Raw genomic sequence first — 21754 nt, 5'->3', positions numbered from 1 at the left:
TGGTCTGAAAATAATTTTTGTTTTTCTTATAAATCCTGTGTACCTAAAGGCTCTTATATACAGTGGTTATTTTACGTTTTATCTTAACCTTTTGCTTTGTTGGCATTCACTTTTCCGATATTGGTTGGAAAATGACCAAAGAGTCAAATACAAAAATGCAGAACATAAGTTCTCTGGCACTTATCAGAAAACTTTTGCAATACATACGGTAAATTGGTGTCGCAAAACAGTGCTTTTCTGGAGGTTATCAGAAAAACAAGCCAGAAACACCTCTCTTATTCTTATCGGAAAAACAAACCAAAAAATGCAATTTCTGGAAACTGAAAACAACAAGCTCCGCTCTGAAATACACACCCTCTCTACCAGAGTTTCGGAGGTGGAAGGAGATAATTTATCCCTTAAGAAGATATTACATGAAAGCAAAAAGCAAGAAAATCTCCATCCTCCAAATGATACATTGCATGCAGAAATTCTCGACCTTAAAAGCAAGCAGGAAGAAATCCGATCCCAACAGACCACCTCCAAACAAGAAACTGAGACACACATCAATTCTTGGGCACAGGTGGTTCGGGCACAGGATAAAACTCCTACCCCTCTTGCAGCAGTTGAGGAGGTGGTGCAAGCAAAACTTGTGGAAGAACGCACCAGATGAGCGAGAGAATTGAATCTCAAGGTGAGAGGTCTCCTCTTACCTCACTCCTCTCTGGATCTTATGGAAGTGGGTCTAGGTTCCTTCAAGATACCCTTAGCCTCCCTAATATAGCTCTGGACAAAGCTAGGTTGGGCTATGACTCCACTCTCTTCCTCAGGTTTTGGACTACATACAATCGACTCCGCGCCCTTAGGGCTAAGCAAAAGTTGTTTTCTCTCCCCAGCAAGATTTTCTTGGATGAGGAGCTCACTTGAGCACAGGTTGCGGAACTTAAACAATCCAGAGAACAATTTATGGCAGCACGACAGGCAAGGAAATGGGCAGTTATCAGGAATCTTCAGGCAATCATACGGGACTCCTTCCCACCTGGGTGAGAACCCCGAACTGGAGGTTCCAAATGACAAGCCCGCTTGGGGAGACAACAAGGTACAGGCATCTCTATCCGTTGTTGGAATGGCAATGGATCTTTCTGGTCATCATTGGGACTTTTGTATGACGCTCTCGAATCAGTGGACATCCTCTTCATGACCGAGACTCATGCAAGCCCTGTTCGACCTCTCCCAGATATCACAAGTTACCATTGGTTCTCAGTTTGCAGGCAAGAGACGAGGAGCTCGGGAGGGGTCAAAGGATCAAGTGGAGTTGCTTGTTTGGCTAGTGACTCACTCCGGAACAGGGTATCTGTGTAGCCGAAGATGAGTTTGCTAGGTTTGTGTGGATTCAAATTAGCGTCGGAGTCTCTCGTCCAAGGGACATCTACATTGCATTTTGTTACTTTCCCCTCGCCTCTTCACCATTTGCCATCCATAATGGCTCAAATGGGGACCCCTTTATAGACTTGTACACCAGCATCACCCAATACTCTGTTGTTGGGGAAGTCATTCTCCTAGGTGACTTAAATGCTCATATTAGAGATCTCTAGATCCCTCTCCATGATCGATCAGAGGATGTGTTTTGTACCCAAGGGCTTCACCAGATGTCAGATGATGATTTGGGGCACACAATAGTTTATGTTAAGCATCTATTGCAGTTCGGGGAATCACAGGAGTTGTTAATTCTAAATGATCTTCCCCATTTTCCAGGCTCTCACATTTTCACATGTCAACCATATGGCAAGGGTGCGAATGTAGTTGATTATGTTCTTGCTAGCCAAAACTTACTCCCTTTTATTCGCCATCTCTCAGTCTCCCCATCCCCCTTGTTGATCATGCACTTCTTCCCTTCTCTCTTCGATTTGACCCTCCCCTTCCACGGTCCACCCCATCCTTCCCCTCAGGGCCCACCCCGAACCACCTTTCGATTTGACAAAGGTGACCCTAACATCTTCTCCTCTACCCTACGCAAAATGCTCCCATTAGAGACCCAGTTCTCCTTGCTTGACTCTGCTTCCACTAAATACACGCATATTTCATCTGCCATTTGGGAAGCAGCACTCAAATCCTTCCCTCACTCCACTCGTTCCACTTCCACCTCCCGAAAAGTTAGATCTTGCCCCATGAACAAATGGTACAATGACAAATCCAAGACTCTACATCGAGAACTTCAATATGCTTTCACCCACTCTCAACCCTTCTACCCTGACCTCAAAGCTTCTTACCATCATTGTCTTCGTCGAAAGAAATGACTCTTTGTATCTGATAGAAGACGGGAACTTTCTGCTCTCCTTACCCACTCCCCTAAACAATTTTGGCATACCATCCTTCCCCAACGCTCCCCTCTTCCATCTAACCTCGACCCTACATCCATGTTCTCTCACACTTCCAACCTTTATGATATTCCGGGGCAGGGCCAAATTCATGTTACCTCCCCAACCCCTTCATGTACCTATTCTCAGACAAAGATATTAGAGAGGCCATTTGGGTGTGAATAGCAGCAAAGCAGTCGATGAGGAAGTGTTACCATTGGCAACTAGGGCCAAACTCCATGTGGGTCATCTTATTTATGGCGGCTGATATTTTTCCTAGATTCCTCTTGTCGAGAGGTGTAGGATTGATCTAAAGATCATCCAATTCTGACAAGTATTTATGGAGATATGAATTAATTTGCATTTACTTGACAAATTGTCAAGGTCGGCCAGCGGTTAAATGTGTGGCACACATGCCCAGTGAATCATATAAATACAAGTGAGGTTGATTCATTTTCTCATCATCTCATCTCACCCATTTCTTCTCTCTCTCTCCTTAGCTTTGGGTTACACAAGGAGCAGCTCACACGTGGGAAGAAGGAGGACGTAGTAGGGCAAGAAGGATGCAAAAAAGAGGACACAAAGGCTGTTGAAGGTCTCTTTGACCAGCGTTGACCAAGCGTTGACCTTAGAAGAGTGCAGTTTTGGTGTGGCTGCCTCTCCTAGGCAGGCCGCAATTTTTTGGCATGAAAATCGAGGCAACCTGACCTCAGGTTTGACCAGCATTGACTGCCCTAGTTTGGAGCAACAGGTTGACTTCAGTCAACTACAGTTTGACTGTGTATTTGGGGTTGTTTAAGGGTTGATTCTTCAAGTTGTTCGAAGACTAGTTGACTGGGAAATTGACCAAGCATAGTGGAGGTCAATTTTGTTGAGATGTGCAACAAGAAATGCTAAAAATAGAAGATGTTAAAAATAGCACTGTTATAAATATCCAGGCTATAAATAGCAGTTCAGCCATTGGTGATCTTAACAACAATGGGTGAAAAGTGAAAGTGCTAAAAATAGCTTTTCTAAAAATAGCATTTCGGGATCCCTTCTTATTTTAGTCAATCCCTGGACTAAACATAGGAAGTAAAATTCGAATTTGATATCAACAGCAGTTTGGAAATTAATTAATTAATTCATCTTGAGTTAATTAGTTAAGAAAAATCAAACTTGAAGTCTATGTGAAGACATACAAAAGTTTCTCCATTAATTGAGAAATTTAACCTTTAGTTAAAGGGATAAGGATGAGTTGTAATATTGAGTTGTAATCAGTTGACTTAGTTTAACTTAGTCAAGTCCAGTTAGATTAATTTAACAGTTTGTTAAATTAATGAGAGTTCAATTAGTTAATGCTTGCATGCATGTAACTGTTGTATTTCAGATCACTGAGTATTCACTCATGGATAACTCATGCATGTCAATTCAATGAGAGACCCAATTGAGATCAGATGGAGGGACAGTGTACTATCAGTTGCTAGGATATTCCTTTGTGAATATTCCTTGCATGCAGAAGGAATATTATTCCTTAGGGATTGCGCAATTGGACCTAAGGTTACAGTGAGTGTGATGAGGCCAATTCACATATGTGATATCATTGGACCCTAATCAAAAATGCACAAGGAAATAGGAGGCTTGGAGGGCTTGAGGAAGATATATTCTATGTCTATTGAGTTTGTGAGTTGTATTGTTTGATTGCAAGGATAGCTTGAGAGCTGATTCTTTTTGTAACTTGAACAAGATTTCCACTTGTATGATAATACAGAGTTGGGGTTTTAGGCTAGTGCTTTCCCCAATGATATATCTTCTGTGTTATGGTTGATTACTTCTCATTCTCAGTTATATCTGTTCATGCTTGATGTTGCTCATGTTCGATTAAGCTTCCGCTAAATTGTTTGTAGAAGTAGATCAAGTGTTTTGCTTTAGTACATTGCATTACCAGGTGATCTACAGTGGGAATTTCTACATGGTATCAGAGCAAAGGTGATCAAGGAAGAACAGTATACAAGCAGGAGAAGTATGAAGTTTGGTTTCTGAATATTGAATTGAGTTCTTATCACATCTATTTCACCGATGGCATTCAGTGGTTTAAGACTCGAATATGCCCTTGATGGCAGTTCGAATTATATAGCCTGGAAGGATCGCATGGAGGCAGTATTGGAAGATAACAGTCTCAAGGACTTCATTGATCAAGGAGTCCAAAAGCTGATTGATGCTACTCAACTGGCGGAATGGAAAAAGTGTGTGGCTAGAGCAAGGAGAATCCTCCTGGAGGGAGTTCAAGATCACATAGTCTCGAGCCTCCGTGGGAAGGAGACTCCATTTTCGATGTGGAAAACATTGAAAGATCTTTATCAGAATACCAGCGATCAGAGGAAGCTGGCGCTGAAGGACAAACTTCGAAAGATCAAGTGCGAAAAGGGCGACACATAAAACAGTGCGAAACACGCATGTAAAAGAATATTGAATGAATGCATTAACCAGGAGCAAACAGCTCAATGAAAATACAAGGATATTTACAATAATAGAAACATCAGGTTTCTATGTAGAATATAGAAACAAACAGTTTCATCTAAGAAACTGCTAAAAGAATAAAAATAGCAACAGCTAAAAGACTGAGCATTAAATACTAAATAGAGATATTCTAATACTCCCCCTTAATGCTCAATCTATTTACAACACCAATAGACCCGCGGAATTTTACAAATTTATCAGGACCAAGAGGCTTGGTGAAAATGTCGGCGGGCTGCTCTGTTGTGGGAACATAGTGCAACTGAACTGAGCCATCTTCAACTAGCTGTCGAATGTAGTGGCAATGAGTTTCCACATGCTTTGTTCGTTCATGAAAGACTGGATTCTTGGCAAGTTTGAGCACTCCCGGATTATCACAAAACAAAGGAGTAGGCCCTGACTGGAAAACATGCATATCTGCAAGCATACGACGAAGCCAAACTGCCTCACAGGATGCCTTAACTGCTCCCCGATACTCTGCTTCTGTTGAAGAGAGAGCCACTGCCTGTTGCTTCTTACTAGTCCAAGTAACAGCCCCAGATCCTAGACTAAACACATACCCAGCTGTAGATTTACGGTCATCAACCGAACCGGCCCAGTCAGAGTCAGTGTAGCCACTGAGAATAGGATTGGAGCTGCGAGTATATAAGAGGCCATAATCAGAAGTACCACGCACATATCGTAGCACCCGCTTTGCTGCTATCCAATGATTAGTTTTAGGAGCTGACATAAAGCGAGAAATGTAGCTTACTGCAAAACTGATGTCAGGTCTGGTAGCAGTAAGATAGATGAGACTGCCCACTAATTGCCAGAATAAAGTTTCATCCACAAGGGGAGAGGATGACTGTGCTGAAAGTTTGAGCCCTGGTTCCATAGGAGTCGTGGTCGGTTTGCAATCCTGCATTCTGAACCTTTCCACAAGATTTTTGGCATACTTGGACTGAGAGAGAAAGATCTGATTTTCAGTCTGCCACACTTCCACCCCCAGACAATAATGAAGTCCCAAGTCTGTCATCTCAAAAGTGTTGCATAGATCTTGTTTGATCCCATGGATCAAATGTGCAGAGCTGCCAGTAATGATAAGATCATCTACATAGACAACCACAAACAAGATATCATCACCAGTATGCTTGATATACATGTTTGCATCAGATGGGCTCCGCTGAAAACCCTGATCTGTCAGGTACTGATCAATTTTCATGTACCAAGCCCGAGGAGCTTGTTTCAATCCATAGATTGCTTTAGCTAACCGACACACTTTTGTTCTTGACCAGCAACCTTGAATCCTGGAGGCTGCGTCATGTAGACTTCTTCTTGAAGATCACCATTTAGGAAAGCACTCTTTACATCCATCTGATGAACTTTCCAATTGAACTGAGCTGCTAGAGCAAGAACAAGCCTTATGGTACTCATCTTGGCGGTAGGAGCAAAAGTCTCCTCATAATCGATGCCTTCCTTTTGTGAGAACCCTCGAGCCACAAGACGAGCTTTATACTTGTCTATGGTTCCATCAGCTTTGTATTTCACTTTATACACCCATTTGCAGCCTATGGGTTTTTTTTCGGCAGGAAGATCAGAAAGTGTCCAGGTGTGATTCTTCTGAAGACTCTGGAATTCAGCTTCCATAGCCTGTTCCCACTCAGATGTAGCCTTAGCCTCTGAATAGGTTTGAGGCTCAAAAATACTGTGTAGGTTAGCCATAAGAGCAAAATTGACTGTAGACTGTTGTCTGTTCTTATGTCTAGAAGTTCTACCTTCAAGGAGCTCATCATCCCGGAGATCACCTATGGTTTTAGCCCACCATTTTGGCCGAAGAGAAGAAGAACCTATATCAGGAGTAGAGGAACCAATATCAGAAGGAGGTGGAGAAGGCTCAAGAGCAATAGGGACAGCAAGAGGAGGGTTAGCTTCTGGAGGAAGCTCAGATAGCGTATTATCAAATACTGATGCTACATCATCCCTCCCATCAGGTGGACTGACTGGAAGAAGAACATTGTGAGGCTGATCCTCAGAACGCTGCTCAGAAGAAGAGGACTGAAAGAATCCTCTGTCTTCATCAAATACTACATCTCGACTGAAGCTAAGACGACCAGTGGCTATATCAATCAGTCTATAGGCCTTGTGATGATCACTGTAACCTGTCATCATGAGTTTCTGACTTTTGGGATCCAACTTAGAGCGCTTAGCAGATGGAATCCAAACATATGCAACTGAGCCAAAAACTTTGAGATGACTGATCTTAGGCTTACGACCAGACCAAACTTCTTCAGGAGTCTTCCCTTTAACAGCCTGAGTAGGTGATCGGTTAAGAAGGTAAACAGCAGTAAATACTGCTTCAGCCCAGAATTTGTTTGGAACACTCCTGTGTTGTAACATGGAACGAGCCATTTCAACAACCGTGCGGTTGCGACGCTCGACAACACTGTTCTGCTGGGGAGTGTAAGGTGTGGTGAATTGACGTTTGATGCCATGAATATCACAGAAGTTGGCAAAAGCTGAGGAACAAAATTCCCCCCCATTGTCGGTCCTAAGGGTCATGATATTACAACCAGATTCTTTTTCTACTAAGGTTTTAAACTTCTGAAAGGTACTAAGAGCATCAGATTTATTTTTTAAAAAATACACCCACATCTTTCTACTGAAGTCATCTACAATAAGTAAAAAATATTTGCAAGCAGTGATAGAAGTTGTATTCATAGGACCACAAATATCAGCATGAAGTAACTGAAGTACCTTAGATGCGCGCCAAGATTCTCCATTTTTGAATGAAGACCGATGTTGCTTTTCCGCTTGACAGGCGCTGCATACCCCCAACTGCTGAGTCTGAATATCAGGTAATCCTGACACAAGTCCCTCCCGAGAGAACTGAGCGAGATACTGCATATTGAGATGCCCATATCGCTGATGCCATAGAGTGCTGATGGGAGAGACACGTGCTGCTAGAGCCACTTCTGGAAAGTCACCGGTGTCAAGTAGCCTGTATAGACCATGGTCCTCTAGACCAACAGCAACTGTTAGACTGGTCTCCCTGTCAATGATGGAGCACTTGTGTGCACTGAACACAACATCAAGCTGAGGAGAATTCCTCATAATCTGGCTGACAGATAGCAGATTAATCTCCATACCAGGAACATAGTATACATTGAGAAATATGAGCGTGCGTCTACCAGACTGAATTTGAACTGTACCCCTGCCAGCTACATTGTACTTTTCACCTCCACCAAATACCATTGAATCACTGAAAGGTGAGAAGTCAATAAACCAGTCACGCCTGTGAGAGAAGTGGCGTGATGCACCAGAATCAATGCACCATGTAGAGGAAGGAACATGTTCTGAAGACCTTTTACCCATAAAGGCGTAAAAGGCAGAATCTGTCTGCTCGGAATGTTCTGCAACATGCGCTGTCTGATTTGGCCCTCCCTGTTTCTTCTGTTCAGAAGCAATCCGCTGTCGGCAATCTTTCTTCATGTGACCGAACCTGTGACAGTAGTTACACTGCACACTTTTCTTCCTAGCAGGATCAAAAGACTGAGGAGAACCTTTCTGCTGAAAAGACTGAGAGGACTGGTATTTTGCAGCAAATGCATTTTCCGAGGGCACTGATGAAGTACCACTACCAAACTGTTGTTTCCACCGATCCTGCTGCAGAAGTTTGGTACATAGATCTGGAAACTTCAGATCAACATTTGTGGTTGTAATGTTGAGTGTTTCTATGAAGTGTTCATAAGATTTTGGTAGACTCTTCAGAGTCATGACTACCATATCTTCTTCCTCCATGGTCCGACCAATGGCTTCGAGCTGATCTCGAATGTCTTTAATTTTGTTGAGATGTTCCTGTAAAGACATATGTTCATCCATCATGATGGAGAACAACTGATTTTTGAGAAAAAATGCTCTGCTTTTGTCAGATGTCTCGTGCAGTTCTTTCAACTGTTGCCAGATTTCGGCAGCGGTCTTGCCAGAGGGAATCTGTGGTAACTGATCATCAGCGACAGAGAGCTTGAGAAGCATAACAACCTCCCGATTTCGATCATCAAATTTATCTTGATCGGTACCAGCTGTACCGGGACGAGGCTCTTTGCCCAAAATGAGCTGATCAAGACGCCTGTATTCAAAAATGGTCAGCATTCTTTGTTTCCAAATGTTATAGTTGCTGCCATTAAAGCGTTGATTTCCTTCTAACATCAGATTGGTGAGCGTGGCCATTTTCCCAAAGTTAAATACAGAAGTCTGACACACAACAAAGTGTAGCTGCCTGCTTAAAAATCTTCTTTCAAGATGACTGTACCAAATTGTTAATAAATTCTGTTGTGAAAGAAATAGACTTGCACACAAAAATTATTACTCAGATCTGATCACGCCACTTTTAAAAATGACTATGATGCTGCTTCAAAAAATAACTTTGATGCTTACTTAAAAATGACTGTGATGCTGGTTTGATCACGCTTCAAAAAAATAACTGTGATGCTTATTCTGGTCCCACCGCTTCAAATAAGATCACAATAAACTTTAATCCAATTTCTAAGCAAAAACCGTGAAGCTGGAAAATACCTTTACGTGACACTGTCGTCACGTTATCTGAAGGATCTCGGATCTGTTAAAAAAACTTGATTTCTCAGCAAATAAATGGTGACTTACGTGACACTGCCGGCACGTTATCTGAAGAATTTGGATCTGTAAAAAAAACTTGATTTCTCAGCAAATAAATGGTGACTCGGATCCCGTTCTGCACGTCCTTCACGTTTTAGCTAATATATATATGAATTGCGGGCACAATCGGGTCTCGAACGGACTCGATTCTGGAAAAAAACGTGACCAGGTTTGCTGTAAGTTTGCCGGGACGTGACGTAAGGTCTCCACGGGACGTGATTCGGAGGTTTGCCATAACTATGATTTGATTCAGACGTGCGATTACTCTGCTGAGCGAAGACTGAGTGATTATTGATATATTGATATATTCCCGTGAGCGTCGAACTGTGTGAGCGAAGAGTGTGATGCCACTTTCCCGTGTGACAAAGTAAATCGGAGGTTCGATACAGCGTTCGCCGGTTTTCTCCTCGCAACTCGGGTCGAGTTTTGGTGCCGCTGGAAAGTGCCGGAATTTTGATACGATTCTGGCGTGCCTCGATTCGAATGGATCCGGAACCCTCCTCAGAACAGACCCCACAGCTCTGTTTCGAATCTTGATTCTTCAAAGGCGTCGGCGGTCCTGCACGGCTTCCTAATTTGTTGATCGGGTGGCCACAAAATAAACACGACTTCAAAACAAATAAACTGTTCGCGATTCTGAGCACCGCCACAAATTTAAATCCTCATAAAATGATAATGCAGGAGATGAATCCCTTTCTGTATCGAGATTGACGACTGTAAGCTTTTATCACAATGAGCAAAGCCGAGGCTAAGACTCAGTGAAGGCTACCTGGCTTACAGAGGGCTCGACCTTAGAAAGGAATGAAGATCAAGAAATCTACAGACCCTGAGAGCAGTTTCGAAATGAACTACTGAATTTTTCAATCTATGAAAAATTATTTCGAAAAAAATTCCTGTGCTCTGATACCATAAAACAGTGCGAAACACGCATGTAAAAGAATATTGAATGAATGTATTAACCAGGAGCAAACAGCTCAATGATAATACAAGGATATTTATTCAATCTATGAAAAATTATTTCGAAAAAAATTCCTGTGCTCTGATACCATAAAACAGTGCGAAACACGCATGTAAAAGAATATTGAATGAATGCATTAACCAGGAGCAAACAGCTCAATGATAATACAAGGATATTTACAATAATAGAAACATCAAGTTTCTATGTAGAATATAGAAACAAACAGTTTCATCTAAGAAACTGCTAAAAGAATAAAAATAGCAACAGCTAAAAGACTGAGCATTAAATACTAAATAGAGATATTCTAATAACACAATCATTACGTTCCTGAACAAGCTCACCACCTGCAAGGATGAGCTTGCAAGTGTAGGGGTCGTGACTATGGTGAGTCTAGCACTCCTCGGTCTTCCAAAGAGCTGGCATAGCTACCAGGACTCGGTTAATGGAAAAGAGAAACTGCCAGATTAGGAACGACTTTGGTCGGACCTAATGCAAGAGGAGATAAGGCGGAGCACCAAGGATGGATCTTCATCAAAACAAGATGATGAAGAAAATCTAGCTTTAGCGAGTAAAGCTAAGAAAGGGAAAGGGAATGTGTCCCAATCCAAATCTTCTCATGGTGGGAAGAAGGTTGACAAGTCGAAGGTGCGATGCTTTCACTGTCATGAAGTGGGCCATTATGCTATGAATTGTCCAAAGAAGAAATCCAAGAAGGGTTCCTCAAAGAGTTCTGATGGTGATGCACTAGCTTCACAGTGTGAGCTGGATTTCTCGCTTATCACATGCATGGTTTCATCCATGGTGGGATGTGTTTGGTACCTGAAAAGTGGAGCTTCTTTCCACATGTCGGGTGACAAGAATCTTTTCAATACATTGGAGGAGAAGGATCTCCAGATGCGGATCGAGACGGGCGATGATGGAAAGTACTGTGTCTCCGGTGAAGGTACAAATGTGTTTCAAGGGGAGCATGGTGCTCCTCTCACCCTATCTACTGTTAAGTATGTACCAGGTTTGAAAAAGAATCTTCTGTCTATTGCTATGCTAGAAGATAAAGGCTATGATGTAGTCTTTAGTAAAGGAAAAGTTTTCCTGAGGCATATCGGCACCAGACAGACCAAACGAATAGGGATTCGAGTAAAGAATCTCTACAAGCTAGAGGTAGAAGACTGTGTTGCACTGAGTTCCAAAGCAGAGGTGGTGCAAAGCCAAGATGTTGGCGAGTTGTGGCATAGAAGACTGGGCCACTTGCATCATGGGGCCTTGAAGATCATGCAGCAAATTTCTACCGACTTACCCAAGGGAAAACTGGAGCAAACAGATACATGCAAAGGATGCACCCTGGGTAAGTATGCGAAAGCTTCCTTTCAAGATTGGGATAGTAGAGTTTGAGCAATCCTAGAGCGAGTTCACTTAGATGTATGTGGACCATTCTCTACAGTCTCCACCGCTAAGCAAAGGTACTATGTTATTTTTATTGATGATTTTTCTCATAGATGTTGGATCTACTTAATGCAAAATAAGGATCAGACCTTCTTGAGGTTTTGTGAGTTTAAAGCCTCGACAGAGAAAGAATCTGGGAAGAAGTAAAAGCCTTGCGTAGCGATAATGGTGGAGAGTATGTTTCCCAGCAATTTAAAGACTTTTGTGCTGCAGAAGGAATTAAACGGGAACTGACGACAACTCATAACCCACAACAGAATGGGGTGGCCGAAAGGAGGAACAAATCTATTGTGGGAGCAGCTCAAGCGATGGTGCATGACCAAGGCCTACCACTTCATCTGTGGGTTGAGGCATGCAATACAGCAGTGTACCTTCAGAACAGAAGTCCTCATTGTATCTTGGGGATGAAGATACCTATGGAGGCTTTTTCAGGGAAGCGACCAGATGTGAGTCACTTCCGCATCTTTGGATCACCAGTTTTCTGTAATGTGACCAAAGATGCTCGGAAAAAGCTAGACCCAACAGCTGAGTTGGGGATACTTGTGGGGTACACAGATACACCCCACAACTATTGTGTGTTTCAGCCTGCCAGTCAGAGGATCGTAGTGCGCAGGGATCTGAAGTTCGACGAGCAGAGAGCCATGCGAGTGTCAATTGAGAGGGAGCTTAAGTTGCATGGTGATGAGGAACTTTTAGTTCCAAAGGAGGAGGAGCCTCTTGATGATGTGGATCAGCGACATGCAGAGGATCCAGTAGTGGAGACCACCACTCCTAGAGAGTCTTCCAGAGACAGGCGGAAACGCTCACAGGAAGCTGACAGATTGATGCTAGATGCGAGGGAGAATGTGGGGCAGCCATCCTCTCGGCGCAGACAGAGGAAATCTCCTAAGAGATACACTGGCTACATGGCCTTGGTTGGGGAATGTGTAGCAATCGAACCTTCTTCTTTTCAGGAGGCAGTGTAGCAACCAGTCTGGGTTGATGCAATGGTAGAAGAGTACGATTCTATCATATGGAACAATGTGTGGGATGTTGTCCCTAGACCGGGGGACAAGTCAATGGTTAGTTCCCGATGGCTTTACAAGGTAAAGTAGGCAACTGATGGCAGTGTTGAGAAACACAAGGCAAGGTTTGTTACCCGAGGTTTCTCACAGGTTGAGGGGATCGACTACGATGAGACCTTTGCTCCCATAGCAAGGTACTCATCTATAGATTGATGCTAGCTCTATCAGCTCAGATGGGTTGGAAGATCCATCAGATGGATGTCAAGACGGCGTTCCTCAATGGGAAGATTGAGGAAGAGGTATACATTGAGCAACCTAAAGGATTTGAGACCTTCGATCGCGAGTCGCATGTTTGCCGACTCAAGCAAGCACTGTATGGGCTGAAGCAAGCACCCCATGCTTGGTATACCATGATCGATAGCTATTTCACCGAGTTGGGCTTCACCAAGAGTGAAGCAGATGCGAACCTTTACCACATCATGGTAGAAGGTAAGCCACTGATTATTGTACTTTATGTCAATGATTTGATTTTGACATGTGATGACCAGCTGATACAGTCTTGCAAGGTCCTTTGGAGATGAAGGACATGGGCCTCATGCACTACTTTCTAGGCATGGAAGTGTGGCAGAAAGATGGGGAAGTATTTGTGTATCAAGGCAAGTATGCCAATGAAATACTCAAGCGCTTTCACATGGAGAAGTGCAAGCCCATGCAGATTCCTCTAGCTGGGAACTGAAGGAAGGAGGATGCTACTTCAGGTGAGGTAGTAGCTGCTACTGTTTATCGGCAACTGGTGGGTTCACTTATGTATTTGGTGAACACACGACCCGACTTATGCTTTGCGGTGAACCAGCTGAATCAAGCTATGGTTCAACCTACCAAGCTGTTTTGGAAGGCAGTGAAGCATGTGCTGAGATATCTCAGAGGCACTACACAGTACGGATTATGGTACAGGCAGACAGAGAGAGTGAAGCTGCAAGGCTTCACGGATGCAGATTGGCCAGGTAGTCCATCAAACCGGAAGCGCACTTCTGGAGGAATCTTCAACCTTGGTTCAGCTGCAGTTTCTTGGTATAGTATGAAACAGAGATCAGTTGCACTTAGCTTGGCAGAGGCTGAACACATCGCTGCAAGTCAGGCAGCATGCGAGGCCATTTGGATGTGGAAGATTCTAGTGGGATTGTTTGGTCAGATGATGGATCCTACAGTGATATACTGTGATAATCAGAGTTGCATAAAACTCTCTGAGAATCCAGTGTTTCATGACAGGTCCAAGCATATAGATATCCATTACCATCATCTACGGGACTGTGTGGTCAAGAGGATCATGATGTTGCAGTATGTTTCGACCGAGGAGCAGGATGCAGATATTTTGACTAAGGCATTGTCAAAATGCAAGTTCGAGTTCCACAGAGACAGGATTGGGGTTACTAATAATCCCTTTCTTGTCGAGAGGGAGTGTTGAAATGTGCAACAAGAAATGCTAAAAATAGCATTGCTATAAATATCCAGGTTATAAATAGCAGTTCAAACTTCAACCATTGGTGATCTTAACAACAATGGGTGAAAAGTGAAAGTGCTAAAAATACCTTTTCTAAAAATAGCATTTCGGGATCCCTTCTTATTTTAGTCAGTCCCTAGACTAAACATAGGAAGTAAAATTCGAATTTCATATCAACAACAGTTTGGAAGTTAATTAATTAATTCATTTTGAGTTAATTAGTCAAGGAAAATCAAACTTGAAGTCTATGTGAGGACATGCAAAAGTTTCTCCATTAATTGAGGAATTTAACCTTCAGTTAAACAGATAAGGATGAGTTGTAATATTGAGTTGTAATCAATTGACTTAGTTTAACTTAGTCAAGTGCAGCTAGATTAATTTAACAGTTTGTTAAATTAATGAGAGTTCAGTTAGTTAATGCTTGCATGCATATAACTATTGTATTTCAGATAACTGAGTATTCACTCATGGATAACTCATACATGTCAGTTCAGTCAAAGACCCAGTTGAGATTAGATGGAGGGACAGTGTACTATCAGTTGCTAGGATATTCCTTTGTGAATATTCCTTGCATGCAGAAGGAATATTATTCCTTATGGATTGCGCAGTTGGACCTGAGGTTACAGTGAGTGTGATGAGGCCAATTCACACATGATATCATTGGACCCCAGTCAAAACTGAGCAAGGAAATAGGAGGCTTGGAGGGCTTTAGGAAGATATATTCTATGTCTATTGAGTCTGTGAGTTGTATTGTTTGATTGCAGAGAGAGCAGGATAGCTTGAGAGCTAATTCTTTTTGTAACTTGAACAAGATTTCCACTTGTATGATAATATGGAGTTGGGGTTTTAGGCTGGTGTTTTCCCCAGTGATATATCTTCTGTGTTATGGTTGATTACTTCTTATTCTCAGTTATATCTATTCATGCTTGATGTTGCTCATGTTCGATTAAGCTTCCGCTAAATTGTTTGTAGAAGTAGATCAAGTGTTTTGTTTTAATACATTGCATTACCAGGTGATCTATAGTGGGAATTTCTACAAATTTCATCTCGTTTGACTAAGCTTGACTTTGTTGATTTAGGGTTTGTTGTTGCTGATATAAAATTACAGAATTCTGATTTTGTACTATTTCTCTTTGCTGAACTATTGAAGATAAAAGAAGATTTGATCAAAGGGTTTCCCCGCATTGGGGTTTGTCCCTGCTAGCCGCCACATGTTGTGTCTCTTGTCTTGGCTTGTTTCCTATCGATCATTTAATGTTCTATATGCACTTTACTTAATGTATATGTGATTGCTAATCAGTGGTTAATAAGAAGAAAAGAAGTAAACTGTTGTAAGCATAGAACATACCATAATTTAACAGGAAGGCTACCAAGCAGAGTTCTTTAAACACGGTTTTCGTGCTTTGGTTAGTTACTTGGTTGATCTCTTCAACCATGTAGTCCATGAAGGTTTTCCATCGACATGGTCACACATCATCCATCTGATCCACAAATTAGGCTCCAGCTCAAATCCCAATAACTACAAAACAATCATGGTGGGCCACACGTTCTCGAAGTTGTATGCTACTATTCTACATAAGAAGCTCTCCAGTGACCTTGAGCAGAGACAACTCAGAGCTAGGGGACAAGCAGGTTTTCGACCAGCTCATCAAACCATTGACCACATCTTCACCCTCCGCGTTGTGATTGAGGAGGCACAACATCGCTCTTCAAAAGTCTATTGTTGTTTCGTAGATTTTCGAAAAGCTTTTGACTTTGTTCCGAGGGAAGCCTTACTCCAAAGACTCAGAGATATTGGCATCTCGGCGACCCTATTGACAGCTATTACGCGCCTATATGAGTCTGTCCTTGGTCGTCTTCGCATGGCTCATGGGATGTCTGATTTCATCCAAAGCACTATTGGGGTTAAACAAGGTTGTCCATTGTCCCCTACCCTGTTTGGGATCTATATTGATGAGTTGGAGGCTTTTCTACACGAGCATATCCAGGACACTAATGGCTGCCTTCTTCACCAGGTCATGATATCTATTCTACTCTTTGTTGACGACATGATCCTCCTCTCCTCGTCTCCAGAAGGATTACAAAGACAGTTGGATGCCTTAGCTTTGTTTTGCGATCTTCGACAGTTGACAGTCAACCTGGGTAAAACCAAGGTTATGATCTTCGATGCGGTGAAGAAAACTTTGGACCTTCACTTCCTATTCAGAGGGGAGGAGGTTGAGATCATCGGCACGTATACATACTTGGGGGTGCAATTCTCAAGTCCCCGCTTCAGTTTGCGACCAACGCTTTAGCCTTGGATCAACAAAGGATAGGGATCCTTAACCCTTCTCGAGAGACAGTGCTTTAGACATCACTTCCAGGACATCTCGTCCAAGATGAGCCTCATGGACACCTTGATCTGTCCCATTGTTCTATATGGCTCAGAGATTTGGGGACCGTCTTTACTTGAGTAGGATTGGGCTTCAGTTGGGAGAGTCCAAACTCTTCTTCTTCGCCGCATCATTAGATGCAAAGAAACAAAACCTCAGCACATCATTCTTGCACAGTTTGGAGCTCAGCCCTTTCGGCTTGAGACAGTCTTCAGTTTGGTCTCATTCTTGCATTGTGTCCGGGGATTTGCAGACTCGATAAAGAGTAGGGACCGATACCCTTACTTGGCATATTTCTCTTCTGAGACTATTGCTTGTTCTACTCACTCGAATCAGGCTAGATGGTGGTTTACAAGAGTTTCAGATCTCTTAGAGTCAGTGGGCATTCAGTTGGATCGTCTCCCTCCTTTCCGATATTCCTTGGATGCTCCTGGTCACTTTCTACTTACTAGACAAGAGTTGAACAACATCGTCAGGGAGGACATCTACAGGCAGTTTGTCCTGATCACCTAGGTCAATCCTCTGGGAGGGTTACGCCCAAATATGGCCTTCTATACTGAGCACTTCTTGGAGTTGAGAAACGGGCTTATTATTCGACCCCAGTATACGTTTCACCACTGGATGCATGCTCTTCGTATTTCTCTAGGCCAGTTCAAAGTAGGTTCTCATAGACTTCGAGTAGAAACGGACCACTAGATTGATAGACCAAACAGAATCTGCTAGGTATGTCATTTACATGAAGTAGAGATTGAGGTGCACTTCATTTCTGGATGCCCTATCTACTATGAGATTAGAGGAAGGTTCCATTGCTAGTTCAAAGACTCTCAGGCCCTTGCAAACTTTTTCAGGTATCCCGATTAGAAATGTTTGGCCCTATACATGTAGGAGGCTCTCAGGTTCTGAGCACCTATTCTTCAGTCTGCTATCAAACCAGACCCCACACAGAGGATCATGACATTTTCCAGACCCCACACAGAGGATCACAACATTTTTCAGGGTACTACTTTCAAACAGGGGCACAAAGAGAACGATTGATACCATTTCATATCGAGACTCTAGATCAGTGAGGATCCGTGGGCCATCACCCTGCCACACTAGACCTCAGCAGCGAAACTGTCTCAGATCCGTCCCTGGGAGACGGACTAGGTCCTCCAGACCTCAACGGTGCGCAGACTCCCCCAGACATCAAATTAGTGGACACTCTGCACCTCCCAGTGGCCCTTCATCAGGGCAGCAAACTTTGTGGAATTTTTTTCAGTGTTCTTCAATCAACCTTGGATGTTAGGAGAGATGGGTCTGATCCTCAGACCTAGTGTAGATAATATCGGTGAATAGCGTAAATATCGCGATATTTTCGGCGAGCCGAAATATCACCGAGAAAATATCGTGATATTTTCTACTCCCGAAATATCACGATATTTACGAAATATCGGAGATATTTCGGCAAAATATTGCGCAACGATATAAAATATTGTCGGGCATGTTTTGCCGCGGCTAGAAAAAAGTAAAAATTGGTTTTTTTTTTCTTCATTTCTGTTTTCGAGTGTTGGAGAAGGAGGGGGAAGAGTTTGTGGTAGTTGTCAAGGAGGGTTTGAGGATCAAACAACGATTATCACCACCAACTAAGACTTTTTTGTGGATCAAAGATTGAAGAATAGTGAGACAAAATTCATTTCTTCCATTAACAGGTACGTTCTTAAAAACCCCTATGTTAATGATTTTTTCATAGATTTAGGGTTATGCTTGCTCGCCTCTTTGCCTACCAACATTTTGTTTCTTTGTTTTTTTCCATTTGCTATGATTTTCATGCCCATGAACCAATGCAAGGGTTTTCTCCATATTTGGACAGCAAGCTTCATTTTTTTTTTCAACTTTCTTATGCACCCTCTTATTGCCATTTTTCATTCGCATTGCAAAATGCAAATAATGTAGTAATTTTTTTTTAATGAAGTGGTTATTACTTATTATTTTTTCATTTTGTGTTGGGGGGTTTAATGCCAATTTTTTGTTTTTTTTGTGCCCTAGGTTTGAATTAGTTCACTACAAATGTCAAATATGCCAAAAGCCTTGAACCCATTTTGGGAGTATGAGGAGGTTGTTGGTGGGGCAAATCAGGCATATATATCATGCAACTTGTGTGGGACCAGGATGTCAGGAGGGATTACACGATTGAAATACCATCTGGCTAGGCTCTCTGCATATGATGCAAATGTAATGCCTTGTATGGTTTCTAGTGCAGAGGTTATACAAAAAGCTCGTGAAGCAATTGCTGAACAAGACAGAAAGAAAGCTGCTAGGGAAAGGCCAATGGTCTCAGGTATATAGCTGCTAGTTTTATTTGTTTTGCAACTTTTGCTACATATAAGTTTATAACTCATGATGATGAAATACTTTTAAAGTTTTATATATGTGATGTTATTTTGTTTGAGTCCTTGATTGGACAATTATCACTATCAGGGATCAACAGGATATGTGATGTTATGTTAGAGAAAGATTTCGGCGAAAATCACATGTGAACTTGTCCTGACGATGAACCACACTAGTTGGTTCGAAACGCGTCGACAAATGATTTTCCATGTGATTTTCGCCGAAATCTTTCTCTAACATAATATGGATCACAGAAGCCTAAACTCTATTATATGTGATGTTATTTTGTTTGAGCCTTTGATTGGACAATTATAAGGGATCAGCAGGATTTGGTATCGCCTTTGAAGTTTGATGTATCATTTCTATTTGACATCATATATATGTGCCTTTTTCATATTTATGTGCCAATGTGTTTAGTTCATGTTGTTATTGCTTTATATGTTTAGAAATCTGAACAAAAAAAAGGATATATTATGCATTTTTTATGTTTGCCGATATTGCCGATAAGATATTTTCTGGACCCTCGCCGATATTTTGCTGATACCGATATTTTCAACACTGCTCAGACCCATTAGCCCCTAGATCTTCTCCGTCAGGGCATTCCATACATTTTATCTTTTACGTCCCTGTATTGTACATTTTATATTCACGCATTGTATTTTTTATAGGAGAGAGTTTCGTTCTCCCTCATTTTATAAACATCATTGTACTCAACAGTCCCTTTTACCTACTTTGTGGTCATTAGTTGGACATAAATATAATTATCTTATCTTATCTTCAATTTTCTGATGACTTCGTCGGGACTGTGATACTCAAGCCAACTGTTTTGCACCAACAAAGAAACAGCCAATAAGCCCTAAATTTTGCTTTTGAGCCTCAAAATTGCTAGAAAAACAAATTATATGTCGAAAGCAATTTTTTTTTATAAAAGATCATACACTCATTTCTTTCTCGGCTGAGTTTAACAGTGCTTGTGGGAGTTGAAAAGAAAATATGGAGCAGATTGTGAGTGCAGCCAGCAAGTTTGCAGCTTCGAGAGTGTAGTGGAAATTAACAGCAGTCTTCCTAAAGAAAAACCTATCTAAAAAATTAAGTCGTGCGCCAAAGGGGCAAAGGAGGCTCATTTCAGGAAAACAGACTGTTGATGGACGTCATGACTCTTTCCAGAAGCATGCATTCAGTTAAGACCAATAACGAATAGGCAATCATTGCTATGCCTATAGGAGTCTTCTTGTTCAAGTTTTGTTGAAATTTTAAGTTTCTGAACTGCAGATGACCCTGATTGAACTGTGAATCAATTTCCACAGGTAGTTTGAGCAATCAATGACCAGAGAGGCAACAAAATTGATTATATCGATATTCATCTTTGTTTCTGTCATATGATTTCACTTCATTTCCTCGATATTTTGCATTGGTGTTCAACATTTCCTCTTACCTGCGCTGCAACGGTGTGCGATCGCGTAGGAAAGAGCTTGGTGATGCAAGCTGTGTTAAATCCATGCTCCGAAAGCCCGATGGCGGCTCTCAAGCCAGCACCGCCTGCTCCCACCACGACAGCGTCGTAGGTATGATCGACGATCGTATAAGACCCGCTACCTCCCACCTGCAATGTCCACAAACAATAATCCTAAGCCATTCCTGCAGCTTCTTATTCTTATATGAAATATCCAAATACCATAGAGAAAAGTACAGACCGGCGAAGTGCCTGAAGAGGCCGATCTGCAGAGAATCCGACCATTGTGATATGATCGAATCGTATTGACTGTGGACGAGGAACAGATGTTCCGGGCGACTCTTCGCCACATCCTTGCCGGATTGGAGCTCAGACCCCTAAAACCCTCGGCGTTTAAAAAAATCAGTGTTCAGCGTTATGGAAGACAAAGGGGAGTGGAGAGATCTGTGTTATTAATCAGTGAGACTCCTTTGTAATGGGAAAAAAATAATGTTATTATTGACCCAACGTCTAGCTGGTTCATGAATTATATTTTTATGGCTAAAAATATTTCTATTTGTAGTGTTGGTTTCCCGTGGGATTCAGGTTTGAATTAAGCCCGTGGTGCATACACTAGCCACGATCCTTGTATTACTTTGCGAAAACCTGCCCACACACCTTTTCTTTTTTATTTCCACAAATTATTTGCCACGTCATTTATTACGGAGGTGTACGTTTCAAACCCACTAAGGTTCCGTGGTTCGCTTGGGTTCCTATGGGATGCATGGGTGTCTAACTTTAAACCAAACAAGGTGCGTTGAATTTCGTTAGAAGTTTCAAACATGGCCCATGCTCGTTTTACAAAAGTAACTTTGCATCCTTGTCTCATAAGAGAAATGTGACCAATATCTGGGTTTGGATTGTTATGAAAGCAACTAAGATGGGATTGAATTGGATTATGAAAAGCAAAAAAAAAATTAATGGTTTTATAGATTATTTTTAGTGTTGTCCATTTTAAAATATTATTTCATTTCATTTTATAAGATGGAGATATAAGACCAATATCGTGTGTAAAGTTGGAGATATAAACCAATTTTGTGTGTAGATTGTGTTATATCAAGTGTTGTGTGCATATTGTGTTATATGATGGAGATATAAACCAATTTTGTGTGTAGGTTGTGTTATATCAATATTGTGT

General features: G+C 41.9%; 1 protein-coding gene across 1 annotated transcript in view; it reads right to left on the bottom strand.

Annotated features, from left to right (window-relative positions):
- Positions 1–21119, bottom strand: part of LOC149141122 (succinate dehydrogenase [ubiquinone] flavoprotein subunit, mitochondrial) — a 76379-nt gene extending 55260 nt beyond the window's left edge. The window contains exons 1-2 of the mRNA XM_089446297.1: positions 20819–21119; positions 20560–20727 (exon numbers count right to left, since the gene is read on the bottom strand). Of these exons, the coding sequence (XP_089302423.1) occupies positions 20560–20727; positions 20819–20929 (279 nt within the window). The 5' untranslated portion in view covers positions 20930–21119. The remainder of the gene's footprint in view (positions 1–20559; positions 20728–20818) is intronic.
- Between the last annotated feature and the right edge of the window lie 635 nt (positions 21120–21754).

This window comes from Pinus tabuliformis, chromosome X (assembly GCF_031772625.1).
Source record: "Pinus tabuliformis cultivar Carrire ecotype Pingquan chromosome X, CPIR1, whole genome shotgun sequence".
Taxonomy (NCBI): Eukaryota; Viridiplantae; Streptophyta; class Pinopsida; order Pinales; family Pinaceae; genus Pinus; species Pinus tabuliformis.
Note: the sequence above shows the minus strand (reverse complement) of the source record. Positions and strands in the feature narration are given on the sequence as shown.